Source organism: Pristis pectinata, chromosome 18 (genome assembly GCF_009764475.1).
Source record: "Pristis pectinata isolate sPriPec2 chromosome 18, sPriPec2.1.pri, whole genome shotgun sequence".
In the NCBI taxonomy this organism is placed as follows: Eukaryota; Metazoa; Chordata; class Chondrichthyes; order Rhinopristiformes; family Pristidae; genus Pristis; species Pristis pectinata.
The window spans coordinates 19,369,905-19,390,168 of record NC_067422.1 but is presented as its reverse complement, the minus strand read 5'-3'; the positions used below and the strand labels follow the sequence as shown (position 1 = coordinate 19,390,168).

Sequence of the window (20,264 nt, the reverse complement as noted above, 5' to 3'; positions counted from 1 at the left end):
GAGAGTAGAGCAGGGGGCTAAGCATGCAGCCCTGATGTGTGTCTGTGTTGATGGTCAATGAGGAGGAGATGAGGTTTCCAATCCATACTGATTGTGGTCTCCCAGTGAGGAAGTGGAGGATCAAAGGGAGGTACAGAGGCCCAGCCCAGGTCTTGGAGCTTGACGATATGTTTTGAGGGGTTGCTGGTGTTGCACGCCGAGCTGTATTCAATGAACAACAGCCTGACATAAGTGTTCCAGTTGTCCAGGTGGTCCAGAGCAGGGTGGGGACCCAGCAAGATAGCATCTGCTGTAGATCTATTATGGCGATATGCAAATTGAAGCAGGTCCAGGTCCTTACCGAGGCTGGAGTTGATTTGAGCAATATCAAACCTCTTGAAGCACTTCATTACGATGGATGTAAGTGCTACTGGACTAGTCATTGAGGCAGGTCACCATGGTCTTCTTGGGCACCTGTACAATTGATGCCATCTAGAAGTAGCTGGGAACCTCAGATTATAGAAGCGAGGGAATGAAGATGTCCCTGAACGCTCCAGCCAGTTGGTCAGAGCAGCTTTTTAAGCACTCAACCAGGTATGCCGTCAGGGCCTGACGCCTTGTGAAGGTTCACCCTCCTGAAGGATGTTCTGACGTTAGCCTTCAAGACTGAATCACAGGGTTGCCGGGTGCTGTGGTGACTCACACAGGTGTGTCATTATTCTCTCTTTCAGAGCTTGCATAAAAGGTGTTAAGCACATCAGGAAGTGATGCATCATTAGCATCAACTTATTTGGGATAGTCAGAATGACTATGCAGGGGAGGTCCTGTCTCACAAATTTGATTGAGTTTTTTGAGGAAGTGACAAAGATTATTGATGAGGATAGGGCAGTGGATGTTGTCTATATGGACTTCAGTAAAGCATTTGACAAGGTCCTTCATGGTAGGCTGATCCAGAAGATTAAGTCACATGGGATCCACAGTGAGTTGGTAAATTAGATCCAAAATTGGTTTGGTCATAAAAGGTAGAGCGGTGTTTTTCTGATTGGACGTCTGTGACTAGTGGTGTCGTAGAGTCATAGAATTATACAACGTGGAAACAGGTCCTTCAGCCCAACTCGTCTTTGCCAACCAAGGTACATACCTGAACTAGTCCGATTTGCCTGCATTTGGCCTATATCCCTCTACATCTTTTCTATCTGTGTACCTGTCCAAATACCTTGTACCTTGTGCTTTGCAGTGATCAATACTGGGACCTGTGTTGTTTGTGATATATATTAATGATTTGAATGAAAGTGTAGGTTGTTTGATTAGCAAGTTTGCAGATGACACAAAAATTGATGAAGTTGTGTAGAGCAAGGAAGATTGTTGAAGGATAGATAAAGAAGAAAGAACAGGACAAAGAACAGCTGGAAATTTGGGCGGAGAAATAGTAGATGGAGTTTAATCTAGACAAGTATAAGATGCAGCATTTTGGGAGGTCAAATGCAAGAGTATACAGTAACTGACAGAATCCTTGAAAGCATTGATCTTGGGGTGCAAGTCCATAGTTCCCTGAAAGTGGCAACATGGGGATAAGGTGGTAATGAAGGCATCTGTCATGGTGCAACTGTATAAAACTTTGGTTAGGCCACATTTGTATGCAGTTCTGGTTGCCAGGAACGATGTTGATGATTTGAAGAGGGTACAGAAGAGGTTCACCAGGATGTTGCCTGGATTGCAGTGTATTAGCTATAAGGAGAGTTTGGACTAACTTGGATTGTTTTCTCTAGGGCTTCAGAGGCTGAGTCGTGACCTGGTAGAGGTATATAAAATTATGAGATGCAGAGATAGGGTAGATAGAGTCTTTTCCCCTGGATGGAAATGTCAAATACCAGACGGCATAGCTTTAAGGTGAGATGGGGAAAGTTTAAAGACGATTTGCGAGGCAAGTTTTTTTTACACGGAGAGGAGTAGATGCCTCGAACACACTACCAGGGGATACAACAGCAACGTACAAGAGGCATTAAGACAAACACATGAACAGGCAGGGAATAGGGGGATACTGACCATGTGCAGGCAGATGGGATTAGTTAGATTTGTATCCTGGTTGGCGCAGACATGGTGGGCCAAAGGGCCTGTTCCTGTGCTGTACTGTTCTATGTTGTAAGTGCCTTTTGGTCTTGTATGAAGCAAAATAACAATAAAAATATAACTAAGCAGACCACTGAGATGGAAATAACTGGCTTAAGATTAATGCACCTTTATTATTTTGTGTACCTGTATTTTTCCATTCCATTATGACAGCCTAACTTGAAGAAATACACCTTATCAATGCATAACCTCACCCAGAGCCAAAGCCAACCCAAGCTGTTGCTACAGTAATGAACAATGTCACTCCTTTCATAGCCACCAAAAATATCACTGCATTGTACTTACAGAGTTGTGAAATAAAAATTGTGAGTGGATTGAGTTTATTAAGTGACATTTTAAATTAATGCATTTTATCAGCATAATTTATAAATGAGGTAAGTGCCAGAAAGTACATATTTCTGAAAAAGCAATGAAGATACAAGAGCCTGAGGGCACGTACCACCAGACTTAAGGACAGCTTCTACCCCACTGTGATAAGACTATTGAATGGTTCCCTTATACAATGAGATGGACTATGACCTCACGATCTACCTTGTTGTGACCTTGCACTTTATTGCACTGCACTTTCTCTGTAGCTGTGATACTTTACTCTGTACTGTTATTGTATTCACCTGTACTACATCAATGCATTCTGTACTAACCCAATGTAACTGCACTGTGTAATGAATTGACTGTACGGTCGGTATGCAAGACAAGTTTTTCACTGTACCTTGGTACAAGTGACAATAATAAACCAATACCAATACTTCCATTTATATATCTTTTTGGTTACAAAATATCTTGGAGAGTTAAGAAAAACTGATATTGAGCTATATTTGGAGGTATTAGGGCTAATGACCAAAACATTAATCATAGAAATAGTTTTTAAAGTGTCTTAAATGGGAAAAGTGAGTTAGATAGAGAAGGTAAGGGAGAGAATTTCTGTTGGTCTTGGTAACTGAAAGTTCATTTGTCAGTCATGGAGCAATTAAATCTGGTGAGCAGTCAAAAGGCCAGAACTGAAGAAGCACGGACATTTTCAAGGGCTGGACGAGATGGGGAAGAGTAAGTCAAGGAGGGCCTTGAAAACAAGATGAGAATTTAAAAATTGCTATTTACTTGACAGGGTGATGAAAAATAGGCTGTTTACCTTCGGACACTCCAGCAGAGTTTTAGATGACGTCCAAGTTTGTGGAATGTAGATTGAGGGAGGATAATCAGGAATGCATTGAAATATTAAGTTTAGAGGTAGCAAAAACCATTGTTGAGAACTTCAGTAGTCGATTAGCTAAGGAAGGGGCTAAAAGAGGCTTAATATTTCAGTATCATACATGTGGGAAGAAAGTAGTGAAGATATCCATGGGAAAATTTCCCAGTGAAATTGGTATGAGGCTGAGAGAACAAGTATTTTAACTAAGGGGAAAAGATGTTGAAAAGGAATGGAAGAGAAATAGGGAAACTGAGTAAGATATAACCTGATATTAAAGGTTACACCAATGCAATGCTCCTTATTGGACAAGTGATGAAAGGGTTTTCCCAAGCATAGAGGCAGTATTTGGGTGGTGTTATTCCCTCAGCCATGCTGCATCAAGACCTTTGAAAATGAGGCAGTCATCTACAATAAGTTCCTGGATGGCAAAGCTTCCCCATTTTTTTTTGTTTTGGAACAGCTTTTCATCTGTTGGGCATTCTCATTTACTAATGACCTAACAATTATATATGGTGCTGAAGCTCCATCCATTTGGCTAGCACTCCCTTTTATGCTCCTTTTTGCTACTCCTTGAGCTCTGCTTCTTCATAATGCCTTCTTCCATTTCTCCCTTGATGGGTATTCTGCCCTCCCAAATCGTTCTCCTGGTACTTCTTGTCCTTCCAACCTTTCAGCTGCCCATTTAGATTTGACTCCTTTTTAGATAAGTATGGTTTTCTGTCATGCCTCCTGGTATCCTCTGAGGGGCTTATTAAGAGGTTGTTATGGTATTCTTACAAGCAGCAAGTTCAACCTCCACACCCCTTTCCTGTTCAACACACAGGAGCTAATCTTGCTAATCTTCTTCCCATGCAACTCTTCCCACCCAGCCTTAGCCCTGTAGACTCCACCAGTCAATTAAATTTCTTCACTCCTCCCCACAATGGATGTTTAGGTGAATAAAGCCCTTGCCACTAAATGAGAGATAAGTGAAGGGAGTTCACAGTTAAAGTTAATGGCCCCATGGTGGGGCAGGCTTGAAGTAGGTGGTGACGGCTCAGCATATAAACATTGAGTTGTCCAAGTTAAGAGAAAGGTGTGCAGGCAAGTAAAGTACAGAAGATGTTTGAAGGTATCTTACCAGATGACGTGCTGAAAGGCTATTTCTGTGCAATAGAGATTCCAGGTGTGCAGAATTGGTTGCTAAGTAAAACAGTGGTGGTAAAGTTGGAGGTTACTATAAGATCCAGAACCAACAGAGGAATTTTCTTGAGCCCAGAAGTTTGAAAACTATTGAGGAACAGAATGGAGCTGAAAGAAAAGTTAGTAAATCAGTCACAGACTGAGTAGGAAACAACAGCAGTGGGGTAAGGGGTGTAACCCTATCAACATGACTTTATAGTTGAAGCAACTAAGCAGCACATCAGGAACACAGAAGCTGAGTCATTTGGTGTAGTCTGGTGCAGAAGTTAGCTTTGATATCCAGAGGAAATGTCACTCTTTCTGCCACAGCAGAGTGCTGCTAGTTAATGAATGGGTCCTGTAATGATGGTAGAAAGGTCATTGGGAGAGTTTTTTGCGGGGCTCAATTGGGACTTGAACAGGCTGATGAAGACCTTGCCTGCGGGAAGCAAATTCTTTGTGCAAGTAGGCCGTGGGAACCTCCAGGGTTACAGCCAGCCATGACTGGCAGGAGTTTGCCAGGCATGTCTGTGCATGGTGTACATAAGAATGGTCTCTGAATGCCTGCACTCTGGGGAACTCGGCATGGCAGACAAATCTCTATGCCCTTTCTGCCTTTTGTGGATGAAGTAGATAAAGTCTTCTCTCCTTGAAAATGGAGCTTGGGTGAACTCTTTACTACAGGATTCAGACACAAAATGTGAGATTTGGTAGAGATCAGCATTGGCAGCCTGGAAGCCTAGACTTTTTGTGACTTTGTTTTATTCCAGATAAAAGGTGATAGGACAAACAAAAATCACACTGATTAAAGAATTGAATTTACTAATGGGCAGAAGAAATGGGTGTAATAATGTTCAACAAACAATCTGTCACGACAATCAGTTTGTTGCTCCAGATTCCAGCATCTGCGGTGTCTTTTGTCACCATGATAATGTTAAAAGCTAGTTTGGCAGATTTTTGACTGCATAGACCTTTTATTGTAGAGTTGAGCACAGGAATTTTCTGGCTCCTTGTGCACTGAGAAAAGCCAAGAGCAGGTGTGGCTGCAATCAAACAATGGGAATCTAAACTAGCACAGTAGTTAGGGCTAAAACGCAACCACTGCTGGAGCCTGAGAACTTTATCTATGGAAAGAGAGTCAGGATAAAAAGGGCACAGGAGAGCCAAGGATAGAAGTGCAGTGAAATGAGCTTGGAAAGGAGGTTAACTGTGCGTTAGGAAATGTCTTCCAAGAGTATAGATCAGGTGCTGCAGTCAAGTAAATATCTTACGTGAGCTTTGTTGGTGAGTGTCAGCAGGCTATTCCAGTGCAGAGGTATCGCAGCCAAGCCTGTCATTACCTGATCCACACAAGTTAATTTCCAAGAGACATTTGTGAATAGCAATAAGGAGTACAGTCTTTGTCTGATTTACAATATTCCTAACACAAAGGTTCAGAAGCCAATGATGACTTCTATACTTATCTGATATCAGGTAATGTACTACAGATAAATATGGGACATTTCTAGTCTGGATGGGTTTTTGCTGGTCAAAATTGTAAGCCATTAGGTGGATATTTTAGAGGAGTCAGTTGAATTTTGGAATCAAGCAGGAAATTTCATTTTGTTTAAGAATAGGTATCTTTTTACTTGACTGTCCAAGTAGTATTGCACAATGTTACAGCACAAATAGAATGTTTACGGAGTAAATGCTTGATGAAAAATTTGTGAAAATCAGTAAAAAAAACAAAACATGGAGAAAATATGAAATAAAAACAGAAAATGCTGGAAACATTCAAAGGTTAGGCAGCAATTTGGAGACTCTTCCTAAGAACTTGAGCAGAATTTCTTAAGAATTTCATCCACGTAAGAAAGCCTGCAATATAAATTTAGCTTGTGTGAAGCAGTTTCAATTTTGAACCCTTGTCAAATGTGTGTGGTGTAAATTGGAAATGAATTGCTCTGAAGTTAAATTATCATCCTCCCTCCCACAAGGTATTTTCCATTGCTTTGATCCTGACTGCAACAAGGATCAAATAACTACTTCAGTTGCATTGCACTTGCATGGCCACTTGACCAGCTTCTTTCACTATACATTGATGAAAAGGATTTTTAGAGCTTTGATACCCATGTAAAATAAATACTTTTATCTGATATTAGAAGGGAGACATATACACTGTAGAAGAAAAAATAAATTCACTCCAGAGCTTCTAGTGCTAATTGTATTTAATCATTGATATTTCAACTTTAGTATTTAAGATTACTGCTATATCAGTGGTTATAAATTGAATATTGTTAATAATTTCCAAGTGGCACTATCTCAGAAGTCTGCTTTATGGCTTGGAAGGTTTAACCAGTTTAGCGGCAAGCTGCTCAAAGCTCACGTGTAATACTTACTTGGAGATACAAGAGACTGAAGATGCTGGAATCTGGAGCAACGAACAATCCGCTGGAAGAACGACCCAAAATGTGGACAATTCCTTTCCTCCCACAGATGCTGCTTGACACACTAAGTTCTTCCAGCAGAATGTTTGTTGCTGTGATACTTGCTTGTCTTGAGACAACTGGCAAACATTGATCTTTACACCTGAAAGATATCCCCATGCACAAAGACATATTGGATTTCGGGACAGCTCCAATGCAGGAATGATTGAGATAAAAATGGAAAACATTGGAAACAGAGTTAATGTTTCAGTTTGATGAACTTAACTTTTCAGTGAAAGGACATTCACCTGAAACTTTAAGTCTGTGAATCTTTCCACAGGTGCTACATGATCTGTATAATATTTCTAGTATTTTCTATTCTTACTTAGGTTTCTAGATCTGCGGTTTTTTGCTTTTCAATACCACGTAAGGCATGACTTAGAGGTCCAGCATTTATTGACTTTCTTGAACTCTCTGGATGGATTATAAATCACCATAATTAACCTCAGCATCCTTGTGTTTAATTAACACAGTTATCTAGGAATCCCACTTGGAATCATGATGCATTGAGTACCATCCCCATCCCACTGCAATAATAGTATTAGACTTGGCTGTGATGTAGAACATGGATCAATAATTTGCTCAGATTTCTAAGGATATAATTGGTAATTGGTTTATTATTGTCACATGTACTGAGATACAGTAAAAAAAAATTTGCTTTGCATGCCATCCATACAGATCATTTCAAAACATAAGTACATCGAGGTAGTACAAAGGGAAAATCAATGACAGAATGCAGAATATATGTTACAGTTACAAAGAAAGTGCAGTGCAGGTAGACAATAAGGTGTAAGAGATCTAATAAGATGCTAGATTGAGAGAGCAAGAGTCCATTTTTATCGTACAAGAGGTCATTCAAGAGTCTTATAACAGTGAGATAGAAACTGTCCTTGAGCCTGGGATGTGCGTTTTCAAGCTTTTGTATCTCCTGTCCAATGGAAGGGGGGAAGAGAGAATGACCTGGGTAGGAGGGGTCTTTGATTATGTTGGCTGCTTTCCCGAGGCAGCAGGAAGTGTATACAGAGTCCAGGAAGGGGAGACTGGTTTTCATGATGGATTGAGCTGTGTCCATGACTCTCTGCAATTTCTTGCGGTCTCAGGCAGAGCAGTTACCATACCAAGCTGTGATGCATCCGGATAGGATGCTTTCTGTGGTGCATCTATAAAAATTGGTGGGGGGCAACAGGGACATGCCAAATTTCCTTAGCCTTCTGAGGAAGTAGAGGTGTGCATTGTTAGGCATAATATCTATGTGGTTGGGCCAGGACAAGCTATTGGTGATATTTACACCTGGGAACTTGAATCTCTCAGCCACCTCCACCTCAGCACCATTGATACATACAGGGGAGAGCTTAAAAGTGTCTACAAGTACTCTTGTCAGCTGATCTGCACAGGATCTAAGGACCCAGCTGGGGACTCCATCCGGACCAGACACTTCCTGCGTATTCACTCTCAGGAAGACAGATCTGACATCTGCAACAGTGATTGTGGGTACAAATGCATTGGAAGCTTTCGGGGCAAGTGGTGTCATTTCATTGCCCTTCTGTTCAAAATGTGCATGGAATGCATTGAGCTCATTGGGAAGGAATGTATTGTTGTCAGCGATGCTGCCCAGCTTCATTTTGTCGCCTGTTATAGCATGCAAGCCTTGCCACAACTGACGGGTGCTCTGGGACTCCATTTTGGACTGGTATTGTCTCTTGGCTTCTCTGATAGCTTTATGAAGTTTGTCCCTCAATTTCCTGTAGAGGTCAGAGTCACCCGATTTGAACCATGCATGTATCTTCTTTGCAATTTAATGAAACATTGCACACATGCAAACACCTAGAACAAAGGCAAATGTGCCATTTTGTAATTTTGCTTCAGTTTTTCCCACTGCTGAAAATAGCAAAAGCACATTGCTGCCCCGTACAGGCAACACCACACTTAATCTAATCACAGCATAAATTTAGATGGCAGATTCAGTGCAGTTAAGGCCAATCAGGAGTTATTTTATCATTGAACAACCCCAATAGCCCCTCTTCTCAAGGATATTAGTGGTTGTAACATAGACACAAAAGTTGTTACATCTAATTTCTTCCAACTACCTCTGAAGTTCAGTTCATCCTGAGTTAATTGACGAGGTTGATGGTAGGCTTCCCAATTATTAGTACCTTGGGGCTAGGGAGAGGATAAATTCAGACAAGGATTTCTGCTGTAAGTTACTGTCATTGTATTTTTGAATATATTTTGTCGACATTTGATGAAAATACAGTGGGTCTTAGCACATGCCCATAGTCAAAAATCCTGTTAATTGTCCATTTCACTGATGAAGAGGAATCACTGGTGAAATACTAGTTGGTTCTCATTGGACTATTTCCTAGTGAGAGCTGTGATCTCAGAAAGTAAACAAAGATTGTTTGAAAAGAAGGTGAAGTGAATTATCTAGGATTAATTCATTCAAGATTGTTATTGAATATGGGGTACTTTCAAGACCACCTGAGACTCAAACACTCAAGGGTTCATCTCACTAGGAGCCAAGAATGGAGGGCACAATATCAATGAGAGTGAGTTGGTCAGCAACCACTAGAAAGAACACATTGAAGATCTCCCTAACCAAGACTCCATCTTTGAAAATTTGAAATAAAACATAAAATGCTGGAAAGACTCAGCAGGTCAGGCACCACCTGTGGGAAGAGAAATGGTTAACTTCACTGGCTGAAGAGTTAATCAGACTCTGTCCTTGATGTGAATGTGCTTGACTCCATCTACAAGATACTATCTGCATTAATAATGAGAGACTGAAAAGTGTTTATGTTCAGGAGGATCTAGGTGTCCTTGTGCACAGATCACTGAAAGTTAATGTGCAAAGAGAGCAAGTAATTAGGAAGGCAAAAGATATGTTTTTGCTACAAGAGGATTTGATTTCTAGGGTAAAGATATCTTTGTGCAATTATGTATTGCCCTGGTGAGAATTCTCCTGGACTATTGCATACAGGTCTGGTTCGCTTTCCTAAGGAAGGATCAAGTTGTGATAGAGGGAGTGACCAGATTGATTCCTGGGATTTGGGGATTTTCTTATGAAGAGAGAGTATACAGACTGGGTCTATACTCTTTTGAGTTTAGAAGAATGACAGGTAATATCATTGAAACAGAATCTTAAATTGTTTGATAGGGTAGATGTAGAGGTATTAATTCACCTGTTTGGGTTGTTTGAAACCAAAGGGTCACAGTTGGAAAATAAGGTGTCAGCCACTTAGGACTGATATGAGAAGAAATTTCTTCACCCAGCTGGTAATGAATCTCAGAATTCTCAAGCTGTGAAGACTCAGTTACAAAGTGTATTCAAGGCAGAGATTCATAGATTTGTTTATTCAAGGAATGGAGAGAAATGTGGTTAGTCCAAAGAAGTGACACTGAGGTAAAAGCTCAGCCATAGTTTCATTCAAAGGAGTAGCAGGTATGAGAGGCCAAATAGCCTCCTCATGCTTCTATTTCTTACATTCACCTATCTGTGAAAAACTATAAAGTTAATGGAAAGTTAATGTCAAACTTCTTGACCATCATCCATTCCAGAACCAAGATGGCTCCAACTTTTCATCAGTTTTAAGTACAATGGACATGCCTTCTGAAACAAAGGTTCTTCACCAATTTGCCCTGTCACACATTACATCTCTCAATAATTAAGATCCATGACAAAGCAGTGAACAACATGAATCATTTTCCACATCTTAGGAACTATCACTCAGTGAGTGTAGATGTTAATGACTAAATCCACCAGTGCCTCCAGTTGCCTGCATAGACTCGGCTACTAGAGAAAAAGAGTCTTCAAAGACCAGGACCCCAGACCCCAGATCCCATATCAAATTCAAGGACTTGAGCATTAACAATCCCTGCCCTCCTGAAATGTCTCAGGGTCATGGGCAATTTAGAGCATGTTCCTAACAGAATGGGAGAAGTACTATTAAAGCTGCTTCTGCAAAGTCCATCAAATCTACTGGTAGAGAAAACAAACCAATGTTGGTGTCCTCTTATCTGTCAGTATCCTTAACTTAGAAGCCCTGATCACACTCAACCAGTACCAATTGGCTACAAGTTACATCATGCACGTACCTAACACCTAGATTCCTAAATTGAGCACTTTACTCTGAACTCCATGACATCAAATGGTATCCAGGATGACAATGAAATGCTTCAAGTGCGCCCTCAAATCCTCCTTAAAAATGTGTAACAGCCTTGTCAATTATGGGAGTCTCAGATCCTAGTCTACGGGGAAGATCTGGCGGAGAAGTATTGCTCAGTGCCTTCCCAAATGCGTGTTTCTCTGGGAGCATGTGAGGCCAAGCACGTCAGTGCAAATAGAATACAGTAATACAAACAATCCAGCCATTTGTTTCTACCTCTAAAACCATCTCCCCTTCCATGGCAGAATCTCCCAGTCCTGCAGAGGATTCATTAGTCAACCCAAAACTCATTGAACTTTAGTGGATGGAAGGCATTGTCAATGCCGGGGGACTGCCTAAGAAGAACATGCAATTAAAATTAAAGTCTATGTATTAGTCTTTTGCATCCTCAGTTGCATCTGCTTTAGCTAAAGGCATGTTTATTTCTGTTTCAATATCTATTTCTGTTTGTTTTCTTCTAGGAGTTATTAGCAGAGTTTGATGCTGAGATGAGACATCGAGAGCATGACTTCACACTCCGAAGAGATGAAATGAATAATGTGGTACTTAGCAGTAAGCTGAAGGTTTGTCGAAAATTTTCATTGCCATGTTGTTGGTATTCTGTGAGTTTTTATTCTGTGTATAAACTATCTTTGAAATACTGAAATTATTTGTAAATTGTTGAGCATTTATGATCTCCATAATACAAATGTAATTCAGACAATGTTTGGAAAAGGTTAATGTATTTAAAAAAAAACTCACCTGGAAAGATCTAATCAAATTGTTCTACCTGCTCTCCTGAGCACTTTGGTGAGCTTGGCTCAACTGGAGAAACAGTACTTTTATTGCATTGATTGTGGGGCCTGCAGCTGTGTCAAAGAGTAATGATATGCTGACAGATCTAGAAAAGATGTTTCAGCTAAAGAATTATTCCTGTTGCAACATAGTATTCCATTTCTAATAAACATATTAAATGAAAGTCGACCTAAACTTGCATAGAGAGTCAAAGTTGATGTAAACAGAGAGGATTCACCATGGAATATTAAAGGATTGTTGCCTGTGTTAAGTGTGGCAGGAAAGTGAACATAATATTTGAAGGGTAGTTAGTGCATCAGAGGATGCATTGAAAGACATGCTTCTACAGGAATGAAGATCAGTTGCAGGGAAGTAAAAAGTACAAATGGTGAAGTTGGAGGTTTCCATAAGGTACAGAAAAAACAGGACAAATGGAGGACATGGGTTTGTGTAAACTCTGGTGAGTAACAGATTGTAGCTGAAAGAAAAGTTGAAACAGTCAAAAGGTGATCATAGTAAGTTGTTACAGTTGAAGTAATTGCACAACAGATCAGGGATACAGAAGCCGAGTCCTATGATGTAGTCCAGGGCAGAAGTTGGTCTTGATATCTGGAGAAGTTCAGGATTTGGAAGCCAATTTGAGGAAAGATCCAGTGTTTTGGGGTTTGGCAATGGGGGGTTAAATTATGCTTACCAAGTAGCAAGCTCTATTTAGTAAACCTTTTGTTCAAATAGAAATAGCTGTAGTTTAACTTAAAAGAACATTTCTGTGTTAACTGTTATAATTGACTATTACAGGTGAAACTTCTGTCAAAAGAGTTGGAGCTGCTGAGAGAGACAGGAATAAAGGCTGCAGAATCACTTCAGACAGCAGAGAAAACAAACCACCAAATGGCAAAACAACTTCAAAGAAAAGAATTCGAATTAAAAGATATAGTTGCCTTAAAAGATGCCAGGTATGCATTGATGAAAATGTTTCTTCAGTTTTTCTGAAAACCTTTGAGATATGATGGCTGACTCTGAGATGGGGGTGGGGTGGGGGAAAGAATTTCATTCTTGATCCTTTGTGCTAAGTGCACATATATAGTCTACTTTGCTTCTGAAATACAGTTCCATTGAAGTCAGTGAATCCAAATTGTCAGAAGCAGTGTTGAAATCAAAGCCACTACTGTGTATGGATGTGTAATGCAAGCAATTGAAGACTAATTTCTAGAAAATAACAATTTAGATGATCTCTTTATTCTTATGAAATTTATTATTGATGTATGGTTGTAATATAGTGGATGTAGTTTGCTGACTTTTGTTACATGGTTATGAGTCTTAAAAGTTTATTTCTCGGTGGGTAATGTAGGTGACGTAAGTGGTTTAACACTGGCCTTTCGCTTGTAGGGCCTCAGACCACATAAAGTCAAATAGAATTAAAGTTTTAAAGATTCAATAGGTTTAGACATTTTTGACAAGTTTCTGATGGGAATAGATTTACAACTATTCCCTATTTAACTATAATTGGCAACCTCATTTAGAGAGGTCAGAGCATGCCTGTTGAGAGAAATTGATGTTTCAGAAATGTGCACATTATTGGGGCATAGCAGACTTGATGGTAACACATTGCATGGAAAGAGTTCCACATCCTAACAACCCTAACAATGATATTCTCAAAAATCAAAGGAAAGTGAACAAAATTCATGGGAAATTAATCAGTATGCTAAGAATCAATTTAGAATAAGATAACAGAATCTTTTGATAAACATGCTTTACTGTGCCTAGGTGGAGTGATTTTTTTTAATATAAACATTCATTTTTCAGGATCTGGGCCTTGCTGACAAGGCAAGTTTTTATTGCCCCTTCCTAAATACCCATGAGAAGGTGGTGGTAAACTGCTGCCTTGAACTGCTGCAGCCCTTCTTTGTCTAGATGTTGCTATAACGGTACAACTGAGGGCTTACTGGGCCATGTACTGTACAGTTCTGCAAGAGCATGTATTTGTAGATGCTGTGGAATGAAATGATTTTGGTGTTGGAGTTCAGTGCCCGATAGATAACGCTTATCAAACAATGGGCAAATTATTAGCTGTTTTCATTTAAAATGGAAACAAGTGAAGAACTGGACTACAGTACACTTCCATAAAATCTTTTCTTGCTCACCTTGCATCAGTGCTGACATACCCAAGCTTAATCACTCGCCCTCATAATTCCAACTTTTCACACAAGCCAGTAGGCTTGTTATTACCCTCCCTAAATGCAGCTTTTTGAACTAATTCCAAGTCTGCTGATCTTAGTTAATAAACGAGCATTAAAATTATTTATTAATTCATTTGTACAAGGAATGTGCCCACTAAGCCTAATTAGATTTACGACTGTTGGGATTAAACTGTCACCACTCTGCAATAGTCCAACCCAGGGATTTAATAACGACAACAGACCAGAATTTCTTATTCTAATTCCAAAGAGCTGAGAATTACACTGCAACCTATGACATGTCTGTCTGGTTTACAGGCTTAATTCCACATAGTCACAGCCATATCATTAGTTGATATGCTTATGATCCAATACTAACCAGGTCATCCATTCCTAACTATAGTCCATGTCTCAGAGGTCAATTAGTAAATGTCTTCCGGTGACTGACTAGGTCACCTCTCCTTGACTACAGTGTTGTAGCAGAGATGCTGTCTTTTAAGGCCAAGCACTGCTTGCTGTTTTTAGCTGTCTCCACAGTCTCCCCTTTGACATTTTGATTTCCAACTAGGATCTGTGCAATCCCACTAACCTTCCCCGTAGCCACAGGCTGCAAATACTGCTTATCAACTCTCTTCATCCCCTGCCCATGATTATGCAAAAATGTAGCTCTGTCTTTATCATCTTTATCTACCTTGTGTCAGCCTGACATTAATTTTCGTCTAATTAAACAGATGACAGAACTGCACCGAACAGTTATACTCCATGTCACAAAATACCTTGGGTGACTGCACGTCCGTCTACAAACAACTGATTTTGCTTCCCCTTTGTCCTTCCTATAACAGAATCAGGTTTATTATCACTGACTTGTATGTCATGAAGTTTATTGTTTTGCAGCAGCAATACAGTGTAAGACATAAAATTATTATAAATTAAAAACTGAATAAATAGTGCAGAAAAAAAGGAATAATGAAGTGATGTTCTTGGATCGTTCGGAAATCTAATGGCAGAGGGGAAGAAACTTCAGGCTCCTGTACCTCCTCGCCGATGGTAATAACAAGAAAAGGGCTTGTCCCAGATGGTGTAGGTCCATAGAACGCCATCTCCCTGGCCCTAACACTCATCTCTGGGGCATCTGGACAGTAAAGACACCTACTTTAGACTATTGCTTATTGACTACAGCTCTGCCTTCAATATTATAATCCCAAGCAAACCTGTCATCAAATTCCGAGACCTAGGACTCAACACTTCCCTTTGCAACTGGATCCTTGACTTCCTAACCAACAGACCACAATCAGTGAGGACAGGCAGCAACACCTCCAGCACGATTATATTCTGCTCTAACTCCATCTAGTTTGCAGAAGTTTGCAAATGATACCACCATAGTGGGCTGGATCTCAAATAACGATGAGTTGGCATAGAGGAAGGAGACAGAGAGCTTAGTGACGTGGTGTTTTGACAACAAGCTTTCCCTCTATGTCAGCAAAACAAAAGAGCTGGTCATTGACTTCAGGAAGGGGGGCGGTGCACATGCTTCTGTCTACATCAATGGTGCTGAGGTCAAGAGGTTTGAGAGCTTCAAGTTCCTAGGAGTGAACATCACCAACAGCCTGTCCTGGTCCAACCACGTAGACACCACGGCCAAGAAAGCTCAGCAGCGCCTCTACTTCCTGAGGAGGCTAAAGGAATTTGGTATGTCACCTTTAACACTCACCAACTTTTATCGATGCACCATAGAAAGCATTCTATCTGGATGCATCACGGCTTGGTATGGCAGCTGTTCTGCCCGGGACCGCAAGAAACTGCAGAGAGTTGTAGACACAGCTCAGCACATCACACAAACCAGCCTCCCCTCCATGGACTCTGTCTATACCTCTCACTGCCTCCGTAAAGTAGCCAGCATAATCAAAGATCCCACCCACCCTGGACATTCTCTCTTCTCCCCTTTCCTCAATGGGCAGAAGATACAAAAGCCTGAAAGCACATACCACCCAGCTGAAGGACAGCTTCTATCCTGCTGTTATAAGACTATTGAATGGTTCCCAAGTACGATAAGATAGATTCTTGACCTCACAATATACCTCATTATGAACTTATTGTCTACCTGCACTGTACTTTCTCTGTAGCTGTGACACTTTACTCTGCATTCTGTATTGTTTTACCTTGTACTACCTCAATGCACTGCATAATGAATTGATCTGTATGAACAATATGCAAGACAAGTTTTTCACTGTACCTTGGTACAAATGACAATAATATTCCAATTCCAATGTTGCCTTCTTGATGCACCGCCTCTTGAAGATGTCCTTGATGATAGTGCCCATGATAGAGCTGGCTGAGTCTACGGCCCTCTGCAGCCTTATGCGATCCTGTGCAGTGAAACCTCCATACTAGGCTGTGATGGAACCAGTCAGATTGCTCTCCACCATACATCTATAGAAATTTGCAAGAGTCTTTGGTGACATACCAAATCTCCTCAAACTCCTGACGAAGTAGAGCCGCTGGCGTGCCTTCACGATTGCATCAATGTGTTGGCCTCTGCATAGATCCTCCGAGATGTTGACGCCCAGAAACTTGAAGCTGCTCACCCTTTCCACTGCTGACCTCTCAATGAGGACTGGTGTGTGTTCTCCCAGCTTCCCCTTCTTGAAGTCCACAATTAGTTCCTTGGTCTTGCTGATGTTGAGTGCGAGGTTGTTGTTGCAACACCATTCAACCAGCCAAACTATTTCACTCCTGTTCCACCTTCTTGTTGACAACTGAGATTCTACCAACAACAGCGGTGTCGTCGGCGAACTTATAGATGGCATTTGAGCTGTGCTTGGCCACACGGTCATGAGTGTAGAGAGAGTAGAGCAGTTATTACACCATTTCCATCCTGTTTGTTAGTTGGAAATCCATGAGCTAACCAGTTTACAGTTATTAAGAAATATTCATCTGCGTGTGTTTGACCATCTTCTTTTACGGGGTGAGTTCTGAGATTTAAAAAGCAGATGAATGGGTTAAGCATTAACACTTCCAAAGGCTTTTGTGGATGAATCTAGACTTGTTGGACCCAAATTTGTTACTTAATTGTGAATATTTTGAGCCTTCTATACAACAAAACCGCAAAAGTTTTGAAAAAAATATATAGACAATTAAAGTTAAGCAAATACATGTCCACCCCTCTTGCATTTATTTCAGTTCACAACCTGCTCTTTAGAAATTCATTGCAGGACTCTTTGGATCTTTGCATCAAGCAGGGATAGTAAGCTTTGCCTATTTTTGTGTGTTTAGATCACAAAACTGCCTTTACTGTACAGCTTCCTCTCCTTTAATGTTTATTTGCTTCAGGTTCGGCTACAATTACACCTTTCAAATTAATCACACTTAATCTTTTGGATAGAATGTGAATTAGTTGTTATATATTTTGTAGTTATATGTTATGTAATGTGGAATATTCCCTGTATACAGGACTGAAGAGATTGCAAGGAGTTGTGAGTAGCCCAGGTGACAAGAACTACAATTTTTATTATGTTACCAACTTACAATGTAGAAACAAAAATTCCCATTTTCTTGTAAACTATGTTGGATACACCTCTGAGTCATTTGTGGAATATTGTAAATTCTGAGTTTCTCATTGTCTTGTCTATAAGGATAGAGGAACTAGAGGACAAAATCAATAGAATGAAAATTAACTTGGAAAATGAAGAGGAAATGTTCCAACGCAAGTAAGTAAATTTATTAAAACTTTATGCTCCTAAAAACATAATTAAGCATTATGTAAAGTACAGAACAGCTCAGAAGGGATCACTTGATAAGAGAATGCACTTTTAAAAATGCTAAATTTGGTAGAAAGCATTCTCTATTTCAATCAAAACTTCAAAAATTCTGGTAAAAAATACAGTGCCAATAACTTTAAAATGTCAGCATGTTGTAGGCAATTTTGATACTAATCTCTAGTGGAAATTTAATTTATGGTAATTGAGGTAAAAACTCAAGGGGCTTATAAAATGTAATTCCCAAATATCAGTTTTGTTAGCTTATTGCAATTATTTATTCTGGCAACTCCAGAAGGAAGTTTTGGTACTTAGATATGTTACAATGATTTTTATCTTTGGCCTTTGGCATACAGATATAATAAAGTAGAGGAAGGAATAAACCCTACAAAAGGCCCCCATGCCTCTCAGAACCACTGAATGTACATCCCAGGTTACTTTTCACAACTTGTATATCAGTATGAACAGGAAATGTCAACTGCAAGAACTGAAGATCTAGATTTCAGACTTGAGCAGCAGCAGGCATCAGTATAGTATATTTGTGATGTTGATTTTTATGTAGGCAGAATGTTTCAGGAGGTGCCCACCTGATAGCTTCATATGCTGGAGGAGATGAAATGGATGATTGAAGGTAAGGCAGGAACCTCCCCCTCCCCAACTGAATCAGGCTCTAGAATCAGCAGTCAGCTCAAGATGTTGGAGAACGTCATGCTCCCTCTTGGAGCACAGCTAAAGCCAAATCTATGACTTTGTAACAAAAACAGAGAACACTGGAAGAACTCAGCCACTCAAGCAACATCTGTGGAAAGAGAAATCAGTTAACGTTTCAGGTCAGGGACCCTTCCTCAGAACTGGGAGAAGAATGGAGGGCTTATAGTTTTCAAAACAGAACTGGGAGGAGTGAAGCTTAACACAAAAGGCAACATGTATATCGTTGTGGTTAGGTTTAAATATTTCGTTGTGGAGAGCTTAAATTAGGGGGATAAAAATCTGACAGTTTCAGAAGGGGAAAGCAAAGTTAGGTATGGAAAGTAGGGGATTAATAGGATGGGTGTCAAGGGAAATGGTTAGACTGTTTTTGGAGATGGTCCTTGCTTAACACATTTATGATGTGGATATTATTTACCATTTAACAGCCCAGTCCTGAATTTTGTCCAGGTCTTGCTGTACAGAGGTGTGGTCTGCTTCATTTGCTTTAATATTGCATAATCATCAGCAAACATCCCCACTTCTGATATTATGATGGAAGGAAGGTCATTGATAAAGCAGCTGAGGATGGTTAAGCTGAGCACACTCCCCTGAGGAACTTCTGGGACATACACCTTCAACAACCAAAACCATCTTGGTTTGTGCAAGGTGTGATATCAACCATCGGAGTATCACCCTCATGACACCCATTGACTCCAGTTTTACCTGTGTTTCTTGATGCCATACATGGTAAGGTCGGCTGAAAAATGGCAAATGGAGTTTAATCCTGAACAATATGGAGTGCTACATTTCAGGACCAGATGAGGGGTCTCAACCAGAAACATCGACTGACCATTTCACTCCACAGATGCTACCTGACCTGCTGAGTTCCTCCAGCAGTTTGTTTTTTTGCTCCAAATTCCAACACCCGCAGTCTCTTGTGTCTCTATGTCTTCTCTGATGATGAGTATGTCAAGATGGATCATTCACTCAATGCATCTGACTGAATGTAGTTGCAAATGCATTTGGACATCTCAGACCTAAATGTCTACCCCCCCTAATTGTAGACTGTCCAGCCAGAGAAAACTGCCAGCTGCATCCATCCATGGCAGATCCTGCAATATACCAGTATTTACCAGTTTCTTATCAATTAATGTTTTTTTAATCTTCCTGCCAAAGTGAATAACATCACACTTTCCTATGCTATACTCCATCGGACACATCTTTGCCCACTGCCTTAAACAGTCCACATCCCTTTGCAGATTCTCTGCATTCCAATCATGCTTGCTTTTTCACCTAGCTTTGCACTACCGACAGCTTTGGATACTTCACGTATAATTTTTTTTTCATCTCAGATAGTGCTTCCCAACCAAGTATGACTAACGGGTACTTTGGGTGCCAAAGACCATTGGGGACCCATGATATTTTAATAATATTGAGGTAATTTAGTTAGGTGGCTCACAAAAAGAGTAAAAGCAAATAAAAATACATATTGCTCCAAATTAAAAGGAGAAGTCCATGATACCATTAAGTGTTTGAAGGCATGGGGGCCCATTTTATCAAGTGTAAACAAATGGAGATTTCATTCAAAAACACAGGTAAATCTGATCTAAGTCATTAATGTAGATTCTGCATTAGTATTGACATTTGCCCCACTGGTAACAGCCTGCCAACTTGTCAAATTACCAATCCTCTATCCCATGCAAATTTATGTCCCCAACCCCATGGACACTAATTTTATCACTTTTGGAATTGGAATTGGTTTATTATTGTCAAATGTACCAAGG

The 20,264-nt window shown here is 40.2% G+C and overlaps 1 protein-coding gene across 5 annotated transcripts in view; it reads left to right on the top strand.

Moving 5' to 3' along the window:
* The window catches only part of ccdc57 (coiled-coil domain containing 57), a 112,575-nt gene that overhangs the window by 40,733 nt on the left and 51,578 nt on the right, over window positions 1-20,264 (top strand). For all 5 annotated transcript variants that reach the window (XM_052033136.1, XM_052033140.1, XM_052033135.1 and 2 more), the window contains 3 exons: window positions 11,546-11,647; window positions 12,657-12,814; window positions 17,668-17,742. In XM_052033136.1, the coding sequence (XP_051889096.1) occupies window positions 11,546-11,647; window positions 12,657-12,814; window positions 17,668-17,742 (335 nt within the window). The remainder of the gene's footprint in view (window positions 1-11,545; window positions 11,648-12,656; window positions 12,815-17,667; window positions 17,743-20,264) is intronic.